The following is a 20980-nucleotide window of genomic DNA, read 5'->3' on the forward strand; positions in this document are numbered from 1 at the left end:
TAATTTGTCATTTTGCATTTTTCTTTCATCATATAATGAAAATACAAAACAACTATTTTGCTTTATTTAATATCTTTGTGACTCATCATGTAAACCTGATCAAACTTACTTCCTCTTGTTTACTTCCTGTGGTTAATCATTAATCAGCCATTAATGATTTAGTTTTGTTTATATTTTTATAATTGCAACATTTTCTAGATGTACTTTTTAGTTGTTAAAAGTGATCTTATATTTATAATTTTATTTTTCTAGACTGAACTTTAATAAATACATTCCTGAGAACATTTTGTGCTCAAATGTTTTATTTGACATGACGTCGCTGTAACCTGTGGTCAGGAGGCGGAGCCTAACAGATGAAGGATGATGATGATGCAAACAGGTCATCTAATCCGTACTGTACTGTGGTGGGCGTTGTTTGACCTTTGACCTGCCGGATGAAGGCGAGCTGTGAATAATTAGCTTAAAGTGGCGTATGATAACTTTATGATCAAAGGTCTCAGCTGTTACTGTAGGTCGACAGCGTGACTGCCTACTGGTTCTGATCCGCCGCGCCGCCTCGGGCTCTGTGCTGGGTCTCTGACAGAAGGGAGGAGGGGGAGGAGCTGGTCCACACTCCAGCAGGACCACTATCCTGTCAGAAGCATCATTAGACAGCAGCAGGATGGAGGGAACTCAGGAGACCGCCAACATGAGGACTGAAACCTGGACCGCTTCTGATCAGCTCATCTTCTTTGTTAATGGAAGGAAGGTAGGTCCTGGTTCTAATGGACTTCTGCACCGGTCTCAGGAGTTTCAATCAGACCTTTTACCGGGGTTAGGGCACTTTAAATCAGGACTTCTGGATCAGGTGAATTGGGCCAGAAGATGTTTAATTTTGCAATCACTAATAAACATTTAACAAGTAAATATTAGATTTAATAATCGGAAGCAGACCTCAGATCAGATTTAAATGTTTGGGTAACAATTTACAACAAGGGTCTTTTTAATAATGTTACTTACTGCATTATTAAGGATTAATAAGCAAACAATCCCTATTAGCATTCCTGATATTAACTATTAAGTATCCTTAAGGTTAGGACAAAGGTCCAGGGGGCAGATGTTTGCTTAATGCATTGCTTATAACATTAATATTAGACAGTTGTTAATACTTTAGGTAATAGTTTATTAATGCTTAATAATGCACTAAGTAACATTAATAAAGGGACCCTTAATGTAAAGTGTTACCCATGTTTCCAACAAAGTAAATTTGATCCAAACTAAATCATCATAAATAAACCGATTTCTAACTAAATACGCTGAAAACAAGAAGGACTGGAGGTTGTTTTCATTTAATAAAAGTAAAACATAATTCAGATTAATCAGCTTCAAAACTTTATTTCTAATCTCTTTATTTCAGATTATTGAGAAGAACGTAGATCCTGAGATGAGCCTGCTGACGTACCTGAGGAGGAAAGGTATAGGATCAAACCTTCCTTCATGTCTGTGTCTTTAGATTAAACTAACATCTGCTTCCTCTGAGCTCCCAGCAGGAGCTGCAGGTGGAGATCTGGAGCAGAAATGTCCTGATCAGCTGACTTCAGTGATGTTGACTCTCAGAGAGGTCACTGACCATCCATCAGACCCACCAGACAAAGTCCAACAATCTAATGTTTCACTTCCTGTCAAGTTCAATATCAGAGAGCTGGATTAGATATGAATCAGCTGTTTACATCCTGCAGCTCCTGGAATCAGCGGCGTGTGGATTTATTAATCCTAATCCTCCTTACACAGGACAGACCTGGAGGTGTCCTCTTAGAGATGATATAAACCAACAGGTGTCTTCTTAGCAATGTTGAGAATGTTAATTTTATTTCATTTATTCTTTAAAAAAAGTAATTATTTATAGTTACTTTTTGATGAAGTAATTAGTAACTGATTAAGTGACTGAGTTACAAGATTATAAAAGTAACTAAAGACCACAAAAAATAACAATTTTGTTACTTTTTTCATAAAAATACACAGGACAAATGGGATCCCTTCTTAAAGAGCAAGTCACCCCCCACCAGAGTATTACTCCACTCCCACTTCACGTTTGAAAAATGCAACAAATGCTGTTGCCTGGCAGACCGAGAGGGCGGAGCCGCTAACAAACACACACACACACAGGCTCACAACGACATTGTGACATCATAATGTACCAGCTAATGTCATAGGGTACCTCTTAGCCAATAGCGATGGCAGATTTAAATTAAAATGCAGTGCAGAGCTTTTACCTGACAACGACACAACACTGACCGTTTTAGGCAGAATATTTAAATTTTAACTAAGATTAACTAATGCGCCAAATTATTTACCGAACTTATCTACGGAGCGATTAGACACTCATTTACATAGTTTATCAACAAAAAAGTTGATTTGGGGGTGACTTGCTCTTTAATAGAACTTTTTGCATTTACTATAAAGGACTACAATACTAAAATATACACTGAACAAAAATATAAACACACTTTTGGTTTTGCTCTCATTTTTCATGAGCTGAACTCGAACATCTGAAACGTTTCAACATGCACAAAACACCAATGACCCTCAGATATTGTTCTGAAATGTGTCTACATGTGTGTTAGTGAGCACTTCTCCTTTACCAAGATAATCCATCCCACCCCACAGGTGTGGCATACCAAGGGGCTGATTAAACAGTATGAATAATGTACAGGTGTGCTTTAGACTGCCCACAATATTACTCTTTATGTAGCAGAGGTAGCTACCAAAATACTTTTTTGTGTTTTATTTATGTGTATATATTTTTGTATATAAAATACAAAATAAGGATTTTTTTTTTAATGAGGGCAACTGGGGTTTAGCATCTTGGCCAAGGATGATTGAGAAATAGCCTCTAAACACTTCCTATAGCTTCAAATGAGTTTGGGGTCCCAGCCCCGGTGCAGCTTCAGCTTTGTCACTGATTCCTGGACACTGGTCTTCCTGAATCTATTGATGTTGAATTGAATCAATGCGTTCGTCAGCGTTAACAAGATTCCCAGTCCGTGCACTGGCCACACAGCCCCACAGCATGATGGAACCACTACCGTGTTTTACTGTGGGTAGCAGGTGTTTTTCTTGGAATGCTCTGCTCTTCTTCCTCCATGCATAACGCCTCTTGTCACGTTCACATAACTCAGTTTTAGTTTCATCAGTCCACACTCCACAGCACCTTATTCCAGAATGAAGCTGGCTTGTCTAAATGTGCTTTAGCAGCTCTGTTGGTGCTGTGGGAGGAGAAAGGGCTACTGTCAGGTTTGTAAGGCTGAGCTGACGTGGAGCGGAAGTTGCTTGTGGCGTGGCTGTGTGATCCAGACACGGAGTAGCTGGCGTTGGGTTGGACAGAGCACACGGTTTTAATCTAGGAACGGCCACGCAGCGCTCGTAGAGAGCCGAGACTGAGCGGCGGTTCCGGATAAACAAAAGAGCTGACTTACTGGTGGTAGGCAGTGTGGAAGGATGTCTTCCTTGGTTTGAATGGCTGTTGAATGGCTGGAGAGCCTGAGAACTCGGTTCAGTGTTCGGAACAAACAATGACTGAGTGATCACTCAGCGGCAGCACTTCCGTAAATAGAGTCTGGGTGATGACGTAGTCGAGCCGCGCCGGTGATAGGGATGCTGGGTAGTGTAGTACTCGGGCTAGTTGAGTCCGTGGGGGCTGGTCAGGAGTTGGAGTTCGTGACAGCTTCCTCTGCATCACTCTCACATGCAGCACCTCCTTGTGTAAAGTGCACCTAGCTGCACAGTGACTCCATCTGCAGAATGATGATGTTGTAGATCTTTGGTGCTGGCCTGTGGGTTGACTCTGGCTGTTCTCTATTCTTCTCTTCTGTTTATCTGAGATTAATCTTGGTCCTCCACTTGAAGCCTTAACTAGAACTGTGTCTGATGTCTTCCATTTCCTCAGTATGTTCCTAACCGTGGAAACAGCTGAAATCTCGGAGACAGCTTTCTGTATCCTTCCCCTGAACCACGATGGTGAACAATCTTTGTTTTCAGGTCATGTGAGTTGTTTTAGACCCCCATGATGCTGCTCTTCAGAGAATATTCAAAGAGGAGGGAAACTTACAATACTCTTTCTCATAACTGGATTCACCTGTGTATGGAGGCCAAGGGTCACCGAGCTTACCAAACCACTTTTGAGTTCCAATAATTACTTCTAAATATTTCGGAATTAATAAAATGACAACAGCGCCAAAATGTATGCACCTTTCAGCTGCTGACTGGTTGGGGGGGGGGTGTCACTAACTGAGCAGAATGTTAAACATCACCACCATTGTCCTGCACTGAGCTGTTCTAGGCTGAGTAGTGCTGTTGGAAAGACAGAGATAGCAAAGGGGACCAGGGTTTGACACCACTGACTTGAAGTAAAAATCACTCGTTATCCAAGATGGTTTCATGCAATATATCCTTGTGCAGTCAGATACTTCCATAAGTAAACTCTAAACAGCGTCCTCATGTTCATGGTGGGACACTAGGTACAGTCCTCATAAGCATGAACATTCAGGAGTTCAGCATGTTCCTGAGAGCACGCCTGGACTTTGAAGATGGTCTGTTAATTATTGTCTGATTTCACTGTAAGCTGTGTGTGTGTGTGTGTGTGTGTGTGTGTGTTCAGTGGGTTTAACAGGAACTAAGCTGGGTTGTGCTGAAGGTGGATGTGGTGCCTGCACTGTCATGCTATCCAAATATCAAACACACACCAAACAGCTGCTGTATCCTTCCACCAGATGTGTGTGTGTGTGTGTGTGTGTGTGTGTGTGTGTGTGTGTGTGTGTGTGTGTGTTTATATCTGATGAACATTCTTTAACTGCATCGTAGCCATTACGCCATCAACGCCTGCCTCGCACCCCTCTGCTCCCTTCACATGGTTGCTGTGACAACAGTGGAGGGATTGGGCAGTGTGGCCAGAAAGCTTCACCCTGTCCAGGTAAAAGGACACCTCACCATGCAGGTCAAATGTCATTTCATGGAAATGAGTTTGTTTTTAGCACAAACATCCTGCTGATGTTGAACTGTTGGAGATCTAGACCCCTTTGAAGACCTTCTCCTACAGACATGTTTGTTTTACAATGAAGGAACGGATCGCCAAGTCTCATGGCTCACAATGTGGTTTCTGCACACCTGGGATCGTCATGTCCATGTACGCCTTACTGAGGAACAACCCCATACCAAAGATGGCTGACATGGAGGAGGCCTTCCAAGGTTCTGATGGTTTTCAGATGAAAAGAGTTCCAGTCCAATCAGAGACCTTCACATCTATCTGAGAGCTCTAATGATAATGATCTTCTTTGTCAGGAAACCTGTGTCGTTGTACTGGATACAGACCCATCCTGGAGGGATACAAGACTTTCACCATGGTGAGAACATCTTCCAACAGTTTCAGCTTGAGTTCACTTCATGGTGTCTTCACCAATCTTTGTCTGGGTGGGTACTCCTTCAGGAAGGAGGATGCTGTGGTGGCAGAGGGCAGAAAGATGGCTGCTGTATGATGAACGGGAGTGAAGCTCTCCGAGACTCTAAGGACAGTGATGTAAGTCTGTGTTGTTAACAATAATACTGGAAATAAAATGGATCTTTTTAGTAAAGAGGTCTATGACTGTTGTTTCACAGGAGGTCACATCACTGTTTAACACAGCAGACTTTGCGCCCTTTGACCCCACACAGGAAGTCATCTTCCCTCCTGAACTTATGGTAAACAAACTAATGTCAAACACTATTTATTATATTTGTATTTTTTTTCTTGAGCTATTTAATCAACAAGCTTTTTATGCTGACCTGATCTTATTTGTTCATTCACTCCCCCTCTACTTCCATCTCATCCAGAATTTGTCAAAAGGTCAAAGGTCATGCTCTCTGTGTTTCCACGGGGAGCGAGCAACATGGCTGCAGCCAAGTAGTCTAGAGGAGTTTCTGCTCCTGAAGTGGAGGCATCCAGAGGCCCGGGTGGTGGTGGGAAACACGGAAGTGGGTCAGTCTGCGTCCGACAAGCCTTCGGTTTTTGTTTTCTTGTTGGTTTATTTAGCTCTACATAGCACTGAGACTGCACTGGTTAGAGTACTCAATGACATGTATCTAGCTACTGATAACGGTAATTAGGCTCAAGCAGCAAAAGCGCTGCGAAGGCCTATTGTATATGCTCTGTTTATTTTTCTTCCGCCAAGTAAATTGGCTTTTTTGAGGCCTTAAGATACCCAAAAACTCAGGAATTTTTGCACACATGTCAGGCGTGGTGATTTTGTATTTAAAGGTCCCAAAAATATTGCAATAAAACTAGCTCCACAGTGCCCCCTAAAATGTGAAAACTACCCCCTCCGTAAACCTTACTTTGTTGTACAGTTATGAAATTTTGTACACTTGTAGTACTCGACAGTCCGCACAGAAAAGCCTCTTGCAACCATGGTCAACATCAAACAAGAAGTCGGCCATTTTGGTTTGAAGCGGTGATTTTCACCCCCTTTTGGCCATTTCTAGGGTCCGCTTCTGAATGATTTACTCAATCATTTTTCGCACGATCGTCTCGAAAGTTGTGGGAAGTTGCTCAGAAGGGATGGGTGATCAAATAGAAAAAATAAAACTGACTTTTCGTATATGCTGAGGGGGCGTGGCCAGGCCTCGAAGTTCGACTACTCGCCAAAAAAAAAAAAATGGATATAACTTCATACTCGAATAGAGTAGTTACAAAAATTTCTGTGGTCATTTGACATCTAGCCACAAACTAAACTGAATGGTTGGATGATGACATCACACAAGCCCCACCCCCTCAGGACCAAAAAGGTCAAGTTTTACTGTGATAGGTCCCAAATCGCCCCATTTCACTTAATCACCACAAATTTGTAGCTGGTAACTCAAGACAAGTGGGGGTTGTTTGGCGTCACTTAATGGCAGTTTTCAAAAGACGGCGGGGCTGTGGCAGCACGGCGAAGTCAGGCGTACCACCGTGGCCATACGTTTACCTCCAATTTCGTCATTTCTAAAGGTATCGCCACGAAACTTCTGGTGAGTGATCCTAGTTCGGCTCCCCAAAAAAATCTGATGTTAAAATCCAGTCGGCTTGGCCTATTTTCTTAAATAGCTCCCCCTAATACCATTAAAACCATCAGCCCCAAGCCATGCTTTGACTGAGGATTACAAAATTTGGCACACTAATGTAGTGTATCAGGACCTACAAAAAAGTCTCTTGGAGCCAAGCGCAAAGTCGCAGAGGAGGTCGGCCATTTGGGTCCAAGTGCTCGATTTAGTGGTTTTCGCACACGTTGTTTGGAGAATGATGCACCATCGCCCTTTTCACCGATCACCTTCAAACTTCTGTCATATACTCTTAAGCTATAGGGAAAAAAATTCAACTGTCGGATTTATCAAAAGTTGAAAGGTGTGGGCGTGGCTAAGCCTCAAACTTTGACCTGTCGCCACGCCACTCTTTTTTTTCACAGCTCCCTATTGGACTCCTTTCACCCAATCACAAGCAATCACAGGCAAATAGCAGTAGACAAGTTGAGGTCACTTGAGGGCCATTCCCATCTGTACCGAGTCGGCCCGGGCCGGGTAGCCCCAGTCGGCCCCAGCCTGGCCCGGTTGATTCCACACATCCTTGCCTTAAGCCCATGTGGGCTGATTCTACCCACCAATCAGAGGCTTGCTCTAATGAAAGGTGTGAATTTGCTGTCAGCAGTGGGTGTGTTGGCCCTGGTCGGCCTGAAGCAGACCCCCTCGAGAAGAGGGCTGAGAATGAGCCTTGGTTGGCCCGGAAAAATACCAGGCCACCCAGATATGTAAACAACCTACGCTACCTGGCCCGGGCCGACCCGGTACAGATGGGAATGGCCCATTGGTCTCCAGTACTGGCAGGTTTCGAAAAAAGGCGGGGCTTTGGGAGCATGGCGAAATTCGCCATCACACCATGGAAATACTTTTGCCTCTCATTTCCTCAGTTATCGTGGTATCGCTACGAATTCTCTGGTGAGTGATCCTAGTCTGACCACCAATAGAAAAGGATGTGATAGGTTTGTGGGTGTGGCCTATTTTCTGAAATAGCGCCCCCTGGGACCATTAAAACTGTCAGCCCTTATGTTTGACTGTAACTTCCACAAACAGCCTCCGATCTGCACCAGACTGAAAATGGCAATCAACAATCATGCCCTTTAGCCAATGAGGCACAAATGGTTGGTGAACGTTGTAATCACCACAGCACCCCTACATACCTTTAAAACTGTAATAACTCCTACAGACGAGGTCGCAGCTGCACCAAACTTGCTATGTGTCATCAAACAAAGGCACCCAACACAATCCTGTGGTCATTGGTTGATATCTCTTTAGCTCCGCCCCCTGACAGACATTAGGCCCTGAATAACACATGCATAATGCAATTCACGCCAAACTACACGCAAATGATTGTTGTCAACCTACAAACTGCTCCATGGGATATTTTCCAAAATTTGGGACAACGCACCCTAGATACAATAAAACCTTTGTAACTTCTACAAAAAAGCTTCAAACTAAATCAAACATGGTGTGAGGCATTCAACACATGTATGTGCTCACTCGTTCAAATCACTTTAACTTCACCCACTTACAGCCTGTTGTCTCTAAATGACCCATGCAACATTTGATTGATGCCAAATTAACAGAAAACCATCTTTGATTTTTCTATAGTTGGTCACAGCGCCCCCTACATAACTTTAACCTTCAATAACTTCAAAAAACGTGGCCAGATTAGCATTAAACTTGGTCTGTGTCATCACACCACCAGTGTGGTAAAGATAGAGTATCCCCTAGTGGTGAGATGTGTAATTTAATGGTGGGCTCAGAGGAGATGCTGAGTCAGGGTGAGGTGCAGACGAGGAGACCGTTCGCGGTGTCTGAGGTCGCGGGGGTCGACGTTTACATTCCGCGGACGTGCCTGGGTGCCCTGGGCTGCTGGCCGGGCCAGGGCGGCGTGGAGCTGTGAGGGCCAAACGACGCTGCTTGCAGCTTTAATTCTGTGTTGTTACTTCTGCTGGACCTCACGGCTGCCTTTGACACGATAGATCATGAAGTGCTGCTTCATCGTCTCCATCATTATGTCGGGATTTCAGGGTCAGCCCTGGAGTGGTTTGGATCATACCTGACAAATAGAAAAATGTGTGAAGGATGGGAAGTTATTCCTAAGGGTACTCTGATTTACCCTTGGGGGTACCACAGGGCTCTATATTGGGACCTTTGTTGTTTTCTACTTACATTCTGCCCTTAGGTGACATCTGTCGTAAGCTTGGAGTTCACTTTCACCTTTGTGCTGACGATTGTCAGCTGTACCTGCCTCTGAACACGTCAGGAGGTCTCTCTATGTCTAATCTTACGAATTGCTTGACGGAAATTAAGACCTGGATGAGTGGAAATTTTCTGAGCTTAAATGATCAGAAAACAGAGGCTCCAAGCAGACATTCTGACTCTTCTTTAATTGACTGTGGGTCTTTAATGGTCAGCTGAGTGCTTCAGTGACTAATCTTGGTGTCAAACTAGATAGCACCCTTTGTTTTGACACCCACATTAATGGAGTGATCTCCTCCTCCTTTTTCCACCTTCATTGGCTGTCAAAGATCAAACCTTTCCTGTCACAACATAATCTTGAAACAGTAGTCCATGCTTTTATTATGGTGCGATTGGACTACTGTAACTCTGTTTTATTCGGTGTGAGCAAGGGCGCAATAGCCAGGTTGCAAATGGTGCAGAATGCTGCTGCCAGATTTCTAGAGGGCAGGCGCAAGTATGATCACATTACCCCTGTCCTGGCTGTGCTTCATTGGCTGCCCATTGATGTAAGGATTTGTTTGAAGATACTTTTGCTGGTTTTTAAAACGTTAAATGGTTTGGCCCCTCCTTACTTGCTGTCATTGCTTCAACCGCACACCCCTGTACGGTCACTCCGCTCGGAGAACCTCATGCTCCTCTCGGTCCCAAGATCGCGCCTAAAGATGCGTGGTGATAGGGCCTTTGCTGTGGCAAGTCCTAAGCTTTGGAACAAGCTTCCTCTCAGCATAAGGGCCTCCACCTCTGTGGCAGTTTTTAAGGCAAGGCCAAAAACCTACTTTTATGATCTGTCTTTTAATCTTTCTAACTAGTTTTTATTGTTTTACTTAAATTGATCCGTGTATTCACTGTGTTTTTTATCTGTATCCAATGTTTTTATTTCTGGACTTAATGTTTTATGTTTTTATTTGGTCTGTGTTGCACCTTGGTGGCATATTTTTGCCTGTAAGGCACGATTTATAAATAAAGTTTAAGTTGAAGATTTATAAATAAAGTTGAAGTTGGTTTATTTATCGTTTGCATTTGCAGGTGTTGAAGTGAAGTTTAAGAACATGGTGTACCCAGTCATCCTGTCTCCAGCCTTTGTCCCAGAGCTGAACACAGTGACTCACACCGAAGATGGTGAGAAAGACTCATAGCCTGACCACTGACCCCTAACCCCAAACTAATATCTCTAACTTCAGCAACAGAAAGTTGATGGGTTATTTTATGGGTTACAGTATCTAAAGAAGTATCTGAAAGTGTTTTTGTGTTCAGGTATCGTGTTTGGTGCAGCGTGTACACTCAGCCACATGGGGGCAGTGCTGAGGCAGGCGGTGAAGACTCTTCCTCCTCATCAGACTGAGGTCTTCCGTGCCGTGTTGGAGCAGCTGAGATGGTTTGCTGGACAGCAGATCCGCAACGTAGCTGTGAGTCTCTGATCAGCAACGTTGGTGTTGGAGGAGGTGGTCAGGGACCTGTCAGTACCAACGGGGTGGGGTGGGCGGGGAAAACTCCTAACCCTGTTGGTGGGAACTGGGTGTGACAGTGGTTTTGTGTTTTAGGCTGTAGGTGGGAACATCATGACGGCGAGCCCCATATCAGACCTCAACCCTGTTTTTATGGCGGCAGGCTGTAAACTTACCCTGATGGACAAAGGTACCCCGCCTCTGTTTCTGACTTTGACTGAAGGCGATCTTTATTTCTCCCTCTGGATACTGGATCTAGAGGGTACAGTGCTGGTTCACAGACAACTGGGCTCTGTTACATCATGTCTGTGTGTGTGTGTGTGTGTGTGTGTGTGTGTGTGTGTGTGTGTGTGTGTGTGTGTGTGTGTGAGGAGTGGCTGATCTGTTCTGACCTTTCATCTGATGTCCAAACCGCCAGTGTGTGTTTTTGCATTTAAAACCTGTTACATAAAGTCTTAATATCCTCTGACTTTGGCAAAATCTGTTAACTTATAAAACCAGAACAAGTAACTCTGTCAGTAACTTATTAATCACACCTGTAATTTATTTCACAGGTGTTTGTTTTGAATGATTATGCTGTTATTTGGTTCTTGGTCCTGACCTTTGCCCTCTGTCTGTCAGATACCAGCCGTGAGGTTCAGATGGACGACAGTTTCTTTACAGGTTACCGGAAGACGGTTGTGCGACCACAGGAGATCCTTGTTTCTGTACACATTCCATACAGCAAGAAGGTAGGAACTGTGTCTCCACGGCAACTTCATTCATCCCGCTGGTTAACCCTCTGCAGGCAGGCGTTGCAGATTTGCAACGTTAAAACCTACCTACCTGGTTACTCCACATACGTATTTCATGAGCATTTTTTACCTCCGGAGTACCCCTGAAGGACTTAGTTGTTCGTCCTTTTATCAAAACTTATTTAGAGCCTGAGAGGGTTAACAGTAAACCTCCAGGATCAGGAATGTTATCATGTAAAAACAACAGCAAAGGTCTAATAACCCCTCCGTACCCTAAACCCTGTTTTTAAATAAAACTAAAAACATCTATGCACATCACCATCTCAGTCACCTTTAAACCTCAAACCATCTCCTAGCAACCACTAGTAGTGATCTGGAATCACACCCAGAAACCAGAATGTTCCATCATCTCTCAGCCTTTCCATGTTCTCAACTTCCTCAGTTTCAGTTCGTCTCAGCCTTCAAACAGTCCCCTCGCCGTGAGGATGACATCAGCATTGTCACCACGGCGATGAGCGTCACCTTTGCTCCTGGGACTGAAGTTGTAGAGGACATAAGGCTGAGTTATGGGGGCATGGCGCCAACCACGGTGCTCGCCAAGAAGACGGCAAATAAACTGCTGGGAAGGTAAGGAGTACTCGGTTAGGAAGCAAGGAAGGATGAAGGATGTAAGACTGTGTCGTCTCTTGCAGGCAGTGGGGGGAGGAGCTTCTGCAGGAGGCTTGCTTATCATTGGCTGAGGAGATGACCCTCGACCCCTCAGCACCTGGCGGCATGGTGACATACCGGAGAACACTGACTCTCAGCCTATTCTATAAGTTCTTCCTGACGGTTCTGCAGAAGCTCAGACTGCAGGTCTGTTTATCGAACCCCGTCTGTATTGAGACTAGAACCTTCTGTGAGGTGTTATGGTTTTGTTCCTGTCAGGGTGTTGGAACGCAGGAGGTCTCCTCAGACTGTGTGAGCGCTACAGAGGTTTACCAACCAGAGACCCCGTCCGGCATCCAGATCTACCAGGTACACCAAGCTCCAGCTGATTCACAATCCCTCATGTCCATGGTCCAGGTGTGACCCTTTACTCCACCTTTAGGCAGTGCCAGAAGGGCAGAGCCAGGATGATGTAGTGGGCCGTCCCATGATGCACCTGTCAGCCCTGAAGCAGGCTACAGGTGAAGCAGTGTACTGTGATGACATACCACTCTATGAAAACGAGCTCTACCTGGTGCTCATCACTAGCACCAAGGCTCACGCTCGAATACTGTAAGAGTCCTTCACAACCCCTGAAGTCGGGTATACCTGTGCTCCACACACACCTGTTAGGTCTCACCAGGTGTGTTTGTCGCAGCTCAGTGGACGTCTCTGCAGCAAAACGTTGTCCTGGAGTGGTCTGCTGCCTGTTTGCTGATGATGTTCCTGGCAGCAACATAACCGGTGTGAAGCAAGACGAGACAGTGTTCGCCGATGGACAGGTGTGTTTCTGTTTCCTGACTAATCAGATGGCTTGATCCCTACTCATACACGCCTGAGTCAATAAATGAATCATCTGCTCAGATCATCTTCAAGGTCTTTAGATGTCTGTTAGTCACTCATTGATTCAAACCAGGGAGACATAAAAGCATGCATGGCCCTTGAGGACCAGCATTGAGAAGCCCAGGTTAAGACTAAGGACCAGTCCATTTCCTGTACAGGTGAGCTGTGTGGGTCACATCATTGGTGCTGTGGTGGCTGACACTCAGGTTCATGCTCAGCGCGCTGCCAAAGCTGTGAAGATCCAGTATGAAGAGCTGCAACCCATTGTCACCATCCAGGTGAGACTAGACACACCTGAACTCCAACTGTATTTACACTTTTGTTTAATCACATCCTTCTGTGGTGTGTTTTTATGCATTTGACAAACAGGAAGCCATTGCTGCCCGGTCGTTTTATGAACCAATCAGAACCCTTCAAAGTGGAGACCTGGAGGCAGGGTTTAAACAGGCCCAGCACACCCTGGAGGGTAGGACTGCCTCCGTGTGTCTACAGGTGAACAGTTGATCAGGTATTGATGTCTGCTTGTGTCTCAGGTGAGATCCATATTGGAGGCCAGGAGCATTTCTACCTGGAGACATACGTCACTTTGGCTGTTCCTAGAGGAGAAGATGGAGAGATGGAGCTCTTTGTTTCCACTCAATCTCCTTCTGATTCACAGGTAACGACACCTGGAGGCTGCTGTATAGTTTGACGAGGATTAGGGTCCAACAAGAACGCAGATATAAGCTCAGACATCTCTGAAGACTTCATATCACATAAAGAACCAGATTTAACGAAGGTGCCATCTGTCTTCGTTTCAGTGTATTGTAGCACAGGCTCTGGGTGTCCCTGCCAACAGGGTGCTGGTCCGAGTGAAGAGGATGGGTGGGGGGTTCGGAGGAAAAGAAAGCCGGACCACTGCGTTGTCCACTGTGGTTGCCGTGGCAGCTAACAAGTAGGTGTTCCTATTTAAGAAACTCAATCTCTTTAAAAGTACAATTCCAAGAACAAGGCTGTGTTTCAGGCTGAAGAGACCTGTCAGGTGCATGCTGGATAGAGATGAGGATATGCTGATCACAGGAGGACGACACCCATTCTATGGAAAATACAAGGTGGGGAGGGTGCTTCCTGCTGGAGCCTCAGCAGCAGTGGAGATAGATGAATAGAACCCAGCTCGATTCCTGGTTGTCTTCTGACTGCAGGTTGGATTCCTGAACAGCGGGAAGGTGGTGGCTCTGGATGTGTCTTTATACAGTAACGCTGGGAACTCCACAGACCTCTCCTTAGCAGTGAGAACCATCCTCAGCCATGCATCACCTTCAGTGTCACATATTATGCTGACAGTGTGTTGTTGTTGTGTAGATCATGGAGCGAGCTCTGTTTCATATGGAGAATTCATACAGCATTCCTAACATCAGAGGCCAAGGATTCATGTGTCGAACCAATCTGCCATCCAACACGGCCTTCAGGGGCTTTGGAGGGCCCCAAGGCATGATGGTTGCTGAGAGTTGGATCACCGATGTGGCTCACAGTCTGGGACGATCAGCGGAAGAGGTAAAAGAGAATTTCTGAACTCTGGCAGAGGAGCAGTGTTTCTTCAGGATCTCTGTCCCTCTGCAGGTGCGTCGACTGAACTTGTATGTAGAGGGAGAGCCAACACCGTACAACCAGGTCCTACATGGAGTCACTCTGGATCGTTGTTGGGACGAGTGTTTGTCACGCTCTGGTTACGAGCAGCGCCGAGCTGCAGTAGACCTCCATAACAGGTACAACAGGTTGTAGTTGCTACTAATGGGTTGTGGACAGTTCAGTCTTGGTACCACCAAAAGATCATTAATCAGTAACACCGTAGAAAATAAATACAACATCCCTGGTCCTTGTCAAAAGAGATCTAGTGCCTCAGATAACCTTAGAGCATGTTTGTGAAAGGGAGGTAGATGGTGTACTGTCTGTCCATTTGTGTCTAACCCTAATCCTAGCAACTACAGCAATAATCATTATATATCAGAGCTAAACATGAGTTCTTCCCAGACAGAACCGATGGACCAAACGAGGACTTTCGGTGGTTCCGACTAAATTTGGTATCAGCTTCACAGCAACGTTCCTTAACCAGGTCTGATTCACAAGAACAGCTAGAGTCAAACGGTTTAAGAAATCTGACATGATTGTTCTTTATTTATGGTTCTATACTCATGGGTCTGTATTTCTGGTTCTTTGCCCTCAGGCCGGTGCTCTGGTTCACATTTATAAAGATGGATCTGTGTTGATGACTCATGGAGGGACTGAGATGGGCCAAGGACTTCACACGAAGATGGTTCAGGTACTGTTGGTTTAACCATCTGTGATCACTAAACTTCAGCTGTTCCCCAGACTTAAACAAATACACAACATGCGGAGAATCACAAAAAGATGTACTTAAAGATGAAACAATGAAGCAGTTAAACTGATTTTGTTTTGTGCTTTCGGATAAATAAAATGGGAACTTTTGACAGACCTGCTGCATTCGTTAAATCCAATAAGAACCAATGATATAACTGTATTCTAGACCTCATAGAGAGAAGACTACATGATTCTACAATCTGAAACAGATAGAAAACAGAATCATCTGCAAACATGATGATCCTGATGCTGATCTGTGCTTCCAGGTTGCCAGCAGGGTTCTGGGAATCCCCTCTTCAAAGATCCACATCTCAGAGACCAGCACCAACACAGTGGCTAACACAAGCCCGACCGCTGCCTCTGCCTCCTCTGATCTTAACGGTGCCGCTGTGTGCAATGCCTGTGAGATTCTGCTCAAGCGCCTGGAGCCATTTAAAACCAAGAACCCCAGAGGATCTTGGGAGGACTGGGTGGGCACCACATGATCAATGCTTATCTGTAATAGGAACATGAGTTCTACTTACTGTGGAAGTTTCAAAATGTATTCATACTTGAAGTACAAGCTACAACGTAAATGTTTATGATGTAAACTGGAATATTTTACATTAGTTTAAATATTGCGTCCATCCAGCACGTGTCAGTCTAGATGTTTCATCTGACTAGTCCCTTTTAAAATGGAAGTTTTGTTGGGGTGTGTTTAGGTGAAGGCTGCTTACTTCGAGAGAGTCAACCTCAGTGCAAATGGCTTTTTCAAGTGAGTTCATTCAGCTGCTTTCATTTGTGTTCATCAGAGAGATTTTTACAGTGTTCTGTTGCCTCATCAGGACTCCAGATCTGGGTTACAGCTTTGATACGAACTCGGGCAGAGCTTTCAACTACTTCAGCTATGGAGTAGCGTGTTCAGAGGTGGAAATCGACTGCCTGACTGGAGCGCACAAGGTTAGTAAGAATACAGATAGAGATATGGTTGAATAAACAAAAGTAGGAGAAATAGTCCTCAAATAGTGATTAGGGTGTTCCACAGGGCCCCATATTATGTCACCTGAAAATAAGATCTAGATGTCTTTACAGTCAAGCCATTCTTTTTATAGCATAATACTGAATAAATTAGATAAATACACATGCCATAAAGCCACAATCAGTAGAAAAGTTAATGTTGGTGTTCTCCCTTTTGTTCGGGGGTGACTTCCCCTTGCATCAAGAGAAAAGATATTGGTGTTTATGGGAAGGATCAATAGATGGGCCTGGATTAGGTCGTCTGGAGTAATGCAGCCATTGATATGGTCTGCTGTGGTGATGATGAGCTGAATGGTTCTGGATTTACTCGTCAATCTAAAATTTTCATGGGTTCATGAGACTGAGAGGAGAAGTAGGGCAGGACATGTTGATGTGATTTTATTTCTCTGTGGTCTGGGAACACCTTGGGATCCTCCAGGAGAAGAAATGGATGGCTGACTATATAATAGATGGATATGTAGCACTTCTCTGTCTAACAGCAGGTAAATAAGACACTAAAAATCTGACCTGGGTCCAGTAAGCAGCAGTATGTCACACACAAGTTATGGTAGTGATCACTTTTTACCCAAAAGTTTTTTATCTAACTACATTCACCTTAAGTGTCTTCTCTCATACCCAGGTATAGCTAAGAGCGTGTGCAAATTCTTATCTGGGGTCCAATGAATGGATGACTCCAACGATTGACCACGTCGCTCTCACAACCATTCGCCGTCTGCCTGGGCTGAACTTGCCATCAAAGGATCTTCTAGTCAGTCAGATATCTCAGATGACCCTGTAGTCAGACAGTGCAGAGCCTTCAGTCAACACAATCTACAGCTCAGCCATTGGTTTCCTCCTTATGAACGTTTAACCAATAACCCTGGTGTAAACATGGTTTGACTGACCTCAGAGAACCAAGTATTATATTTTCATGATAAATGGTGTTTTGCTAATCTAGCAGGCAAATTAATTACTTTTGTTAGTGTTGTAACAGTCAGCATGAGACCATGATAAAAAAAGACATTTAACAGCTAAATCAAAACAAATGAAAGATGCTATGAAAATCATGAGGTAAAATAAACAAAATAACCTATATTTGCATTTAAACTACTTTAGTTTTTTTTTTTTTACAACTGTTGCATTAGCTATGCTAGCAGTTAGCATCACAATTAGCATGGCTTTCATTAGCGATGTCTTACAAACACAGGGCATAACCATTTAATAACATCATATCCCTGACTTGATGACAGTTGGTATCAAGTCACATGTTCATTGCCACTCATTAGTGCTTGAAAACTAGTAGCAACAACTCAACAATCCCAGTTCTACTGACTTTAATTATGAGAGTTCTACAACTAATTTAAAACAATTAAAGCAGTTACTTGTATTTTCAGAATTAAGTTGTCACATTTGACCAAGTTATTCTCATCAGGACTCCAAAAGTTCTTAAGAGATTTCAGAAGAAAATGACTACAGCAGGTACTCTATGAGTAGTGCGCCCTCTACTGAGGATTACTGGTTATTGTTTTTAAAAATATAGACGGTTTGGTAGATGTTTGGTTATCCATCCATCCATCCATCCATCCATCCATTTTCTGAACTCAGCGTCGGGGGGTGGGTGGGTGGGTGGGGGGGGGGGTGTCAATGGGCAATCAGGTGGGGTACTCCCTGGACAGAGTGCCAGTCCATCGCAGAGATGTTTGGTTATATTAGTTACAAATATTTAAAACAAATGACTGATGGATGGATGGATGAATGAATTAATGGGTGGGTGGATGAATGGGTGGATTATGGATGAATGGGTGGATGAATAAATGAAAGAATGGGTTGGTGGATGAACGAATGAGTGGATGGATGGATGGACGAATGGACGGGTTGGTGGATGAATGGATGAATCAATTAATTGGGTTCGTGGACGATAGGTGAATAGATGGATGATAGATGAATGAATGAATGAATGTGTTAGTGGATGAATGAATGAATGAGTGGATTGATTAATGAATTAATGGATGAATTGGTGCATGGATGGTAGGTGAATGAATGAATGAATTTGTGGATGATAGATGAATGAATTAATGAAGTGATGGATGGATGGATGGATGGATGGATGTGATCATATTTGTTGAGAAGTTTGGTGAACTGTTGAGATTTCCTCTGCGGTGGATCTAGACCAGGTTTCTTCCTGTTCCAGAATCTGAAGACCACCATAGTGATGGACGTGGGTCTCAGCTTGAATCCAGCTATAGACATTGGACAGGTGAGACAGGATACCTGTCCAGCTGCTGTTTTCTGGTATAGTTTCCCAGTTTAACCCCTTTAATTAAACTTTCCTCTCATGGGTGCAGGTTGAGGGAGGCTTCATGCAGGGTTTGGGCCTCTTCACCCTGGAGGAACTCCATTATTCCCCTCAGGGTGTCCTTCTCACTCGGGGTCCTGGTTCCTATAAGATCCCAGCCTTTGGGGACATTCCCAAACAGCTCACCGTCTCTTTGCTCCGTGACGCACCCAATGATAAGGCCATCTTTGCATCCAAGGTAAGTTCTTCACCTCAGATGACTCCATCTTAGAAGATCTCTTTTCACATAGACTCATCTGACTCTTTGTGCTGACCAGGCAGTAGGGGAGCCTCCTCTTTTCCTGGCTTCATCTATTTTCTACGCAATCAAAGATGCCATCATGGCGGCCCGTGCCGAGTCCGGCATCACAGGACCATTTAGGCTGGACAGCCCAGCCTCAGCTGAGAGGATCCGTATCGCCTGCAGCGACCGCTTCACGAAACTGGTATGAAGAGCATCTCTGCAGGTTTTATTGTCTCAGAAAGAAACCACTGTCTACCTCTAAGTGGCTCAGCCTTTATTCTGAGTCTTTGTGCTGGTTTTGTTGCAGTGTCCTCCTGCAGAGCCAGGAACCTTCAGGCCGTGGTCTGTACAGGTGTAGAGAAGAGCCCAGCAGTTGGTCAGGCATGATGTTCTTCCAAGACAAGACAACTCCTTCTTGAGTCAGATTTAATGATGTTCTTTCTCTGGACACTCGTGACGATCCGCCTCATTAATTCTGGATCAGCAGAAGGACTCAAAGCTCATTCCTGATTGGTTCTGTGAAAACACGATTTTCTGTGTCATAATCCATTCATTCTGCTGATTCCACTTATCTCCTCATAAAGATCATCTGTTTAAAATTGGGAACTGATTGATGATTGTCTGAATGAAATAAAACTTTTCAGTGTTTTTGGGTTTTCCCTTCTTGGTTCTGAGTCATTAAACATGGATCAGAACCACTGATGAGCAGATAACGTCTCTAACATTTTAACTGTTGTTTAACACAAGAGACTTTAGATCAGGGGTGTCAAACTCATTTTAGCTCAGGGGCCACATTGAGGAAAATCTAGTCCCAAGTGGGCCGGACCGGTAAATTAAAAACAACTTCAGATTGTTTTCTTTGTTTTAATACAATCGATATAAAACAAGGCTGGAGCCTGAGGACAGTGTATCCAAAATAGTACAAGTACAACACCTGATGTGTACTTGAAAATTTGAGAAAAAAATAAAATATTCCTTAGTGATTCAGAGCTTACAGATCACATGGCTAGATCAGTTTCATGCAGCACTTAGTAAATTTGACTCATTTTACTTTACATCTTTTAGCTTTCACCAGCACATCAATATCAGAAGTCACATCCTGAGTGGCGGCCAACTTCAGGATGTGATTCAAGTTCTTGTGTGAGCCTTGAGCGCAGCTTTGTTTTATTTATACTCATTACAGAGGAAATTTGCTCGCAAAGATAAGTTTATTTTCACTCTACATTGTAAAGTATGAAAATGAAGTTTACACAACCATCTCGCGGGCCGGATTTAACCTGTTTGCGGGCCGGATCCGGCCCGCGGGCCGTATATTTGACACCCCTGCTTTAGATGACTGTATTCTAAGGATGTTTTACGTCTGCATTCTGACAGCTGACCAGCAGGGGGCTGATCACTGCAGACCGAACTCCTGTTAATGACTCCTGTGTTAAAAACTGATCCATTATCTGATAGGATCAATAATGGGTTTTAGCATGTGATCAGTGAGTTGATGTCAGAATCAGCAGTTCTGAATTATGTATTGGTTTACAGAGTATCTCATGTTCCTGAGACACACACACACACACACACACACACACACACACACACACAGGGGGAGGGAGGTAGCAGCAGCAATTGTGTGGCAGCCTTCCCTCCATCAGTGCTACAGTGTAGTTCATCACCATCAGTGTGTGAATGGATGAATGATGATGAATGCTTTGGAGCCCCCAGACTCAGGAAGGTGCATCAAGTGCAGGTCATTTACGTAACATCTTAACTGATCAGGAGACCCCAAAGACAGTGGAGAACAGAAGGACAGGACAACGGAGCAGAGGTGTGGACTCAAGTCACATGACACACATGACTTGGACTCGAGTCCGACTCGAGTCATTGTTTTAATGGCTTCTGACTTGACTTGATAAAATCTATTAAGACTTACAACTTGACTCAGACTTGAACGCCAATAAATCGCGACTTAAATTGACTTGCATCTGTTGACTTGATGATGGCTTGAGCATATTTGATATTTTAGCACAAAAGTAGCCCGACA

The 20980-nt window shown here is 44.2% G+C and overlaps 2 protein-coding genes across 2 annotated transcripts in view; both read left to right on the forward strand.

Annotated features, from left to right (window-relative positions):
* The window catches only part of LOC107384598 (adenylate cyclase type 8), a 16112-nt gene extending 15830 nt beyond the window's left edge, over positions 1–282 (forward strand). The window contains exon 23 of the mRNA XM_070549625.1: positions 1–282. This exon is cut by the window's left edge and continues 1983 nt beyond it. The gene's annotated coding sequence lies outside the window, so the exon portion shown is untranslated.
* Positions 283–473: 191 nt separating this feature from the next.
* On the forward strand, positions 474–19596 carry xdh (xanthine dehydrogenase). Its single transcript, XM_015957907.3, has 35 exons — positions 474–748; positions 1397–1454; positions 4637–4733; positions 4840–4948; positions 5097–5223; positions 5317–5378; positions 5462–5551; positions 5632–5712; positions 5845–5989; positions 10333–10425; positions 10561–10712; positions 10848–10941; positions 11373–11482; positions 11928–12112; positions 12178–12340; positions 12413–12502; positions 12576–12745; positions 12831–12954; positions 13174–13293; positions 13385–13481; positions 13549–13673; positions 13816–13949; positions 14019–14106; positions 14197–14283; positions 14357–14548; positions 14615–14760; positions 15026–15107; positions 15219–15314; positions 15640–15843; positions 16075–16127; positions 16198–16312; positions 18561–18626; positions 18715–18903; positions 18983–19150; positions 19256–19596. The coding sequence occupies exons 1-35, from the start codon at positions 662–664 to the stop codon at positions 19304–19306; spliced, it is 4050 nt and encodes a 1349-aa protein (XP_015813393.1). The 5' UTR covers positions 474–661; the 3' UTR covers positions 19307–19596.
* Positions 19597–20980: the final 1384 nt, after the last annotated feature.

The sequence above is a fragment of the Nothobranchius furzeri genome, chromosome 3 (genome assembly GCF_043380555.1).
Source record: "Nothobranchius furzeri strain GRZ-AD chromosome 3, NfurGRZ-RIMD1, whole genome shotgun sequence".
NCBI lineage: Eukaryota > Metazoa > Chordata > Actinopteri > Cyprinodontiformes > Nothobranchiidae > Nothobranchius > Nothobranchius furzeri.

Bases quoted from the DNA above. Each gene is read 5' to 3' on its own strand.
- xdh (XM_015957907.3), top strand. From the start codon at position 662: ATGGAGGGAACTCAGGAGACCGCCAACATGAGGACTGAAACCTGGACC. The intron at 1,455-4,636 runs GTATAGGATCAA...GTGTGTGTTCAG, and splicing joins GACGTACCTGAGGAGGAAAG to TGGGTTTAACAGGAACTAAG. The intron at 14,761-15,025 runs GTACAACAGGTT...AGTTCTTCCCAG, and splicing joins GCAGTAGACCTCCATAACAG to ACAGAACCGATGGACCAAAC.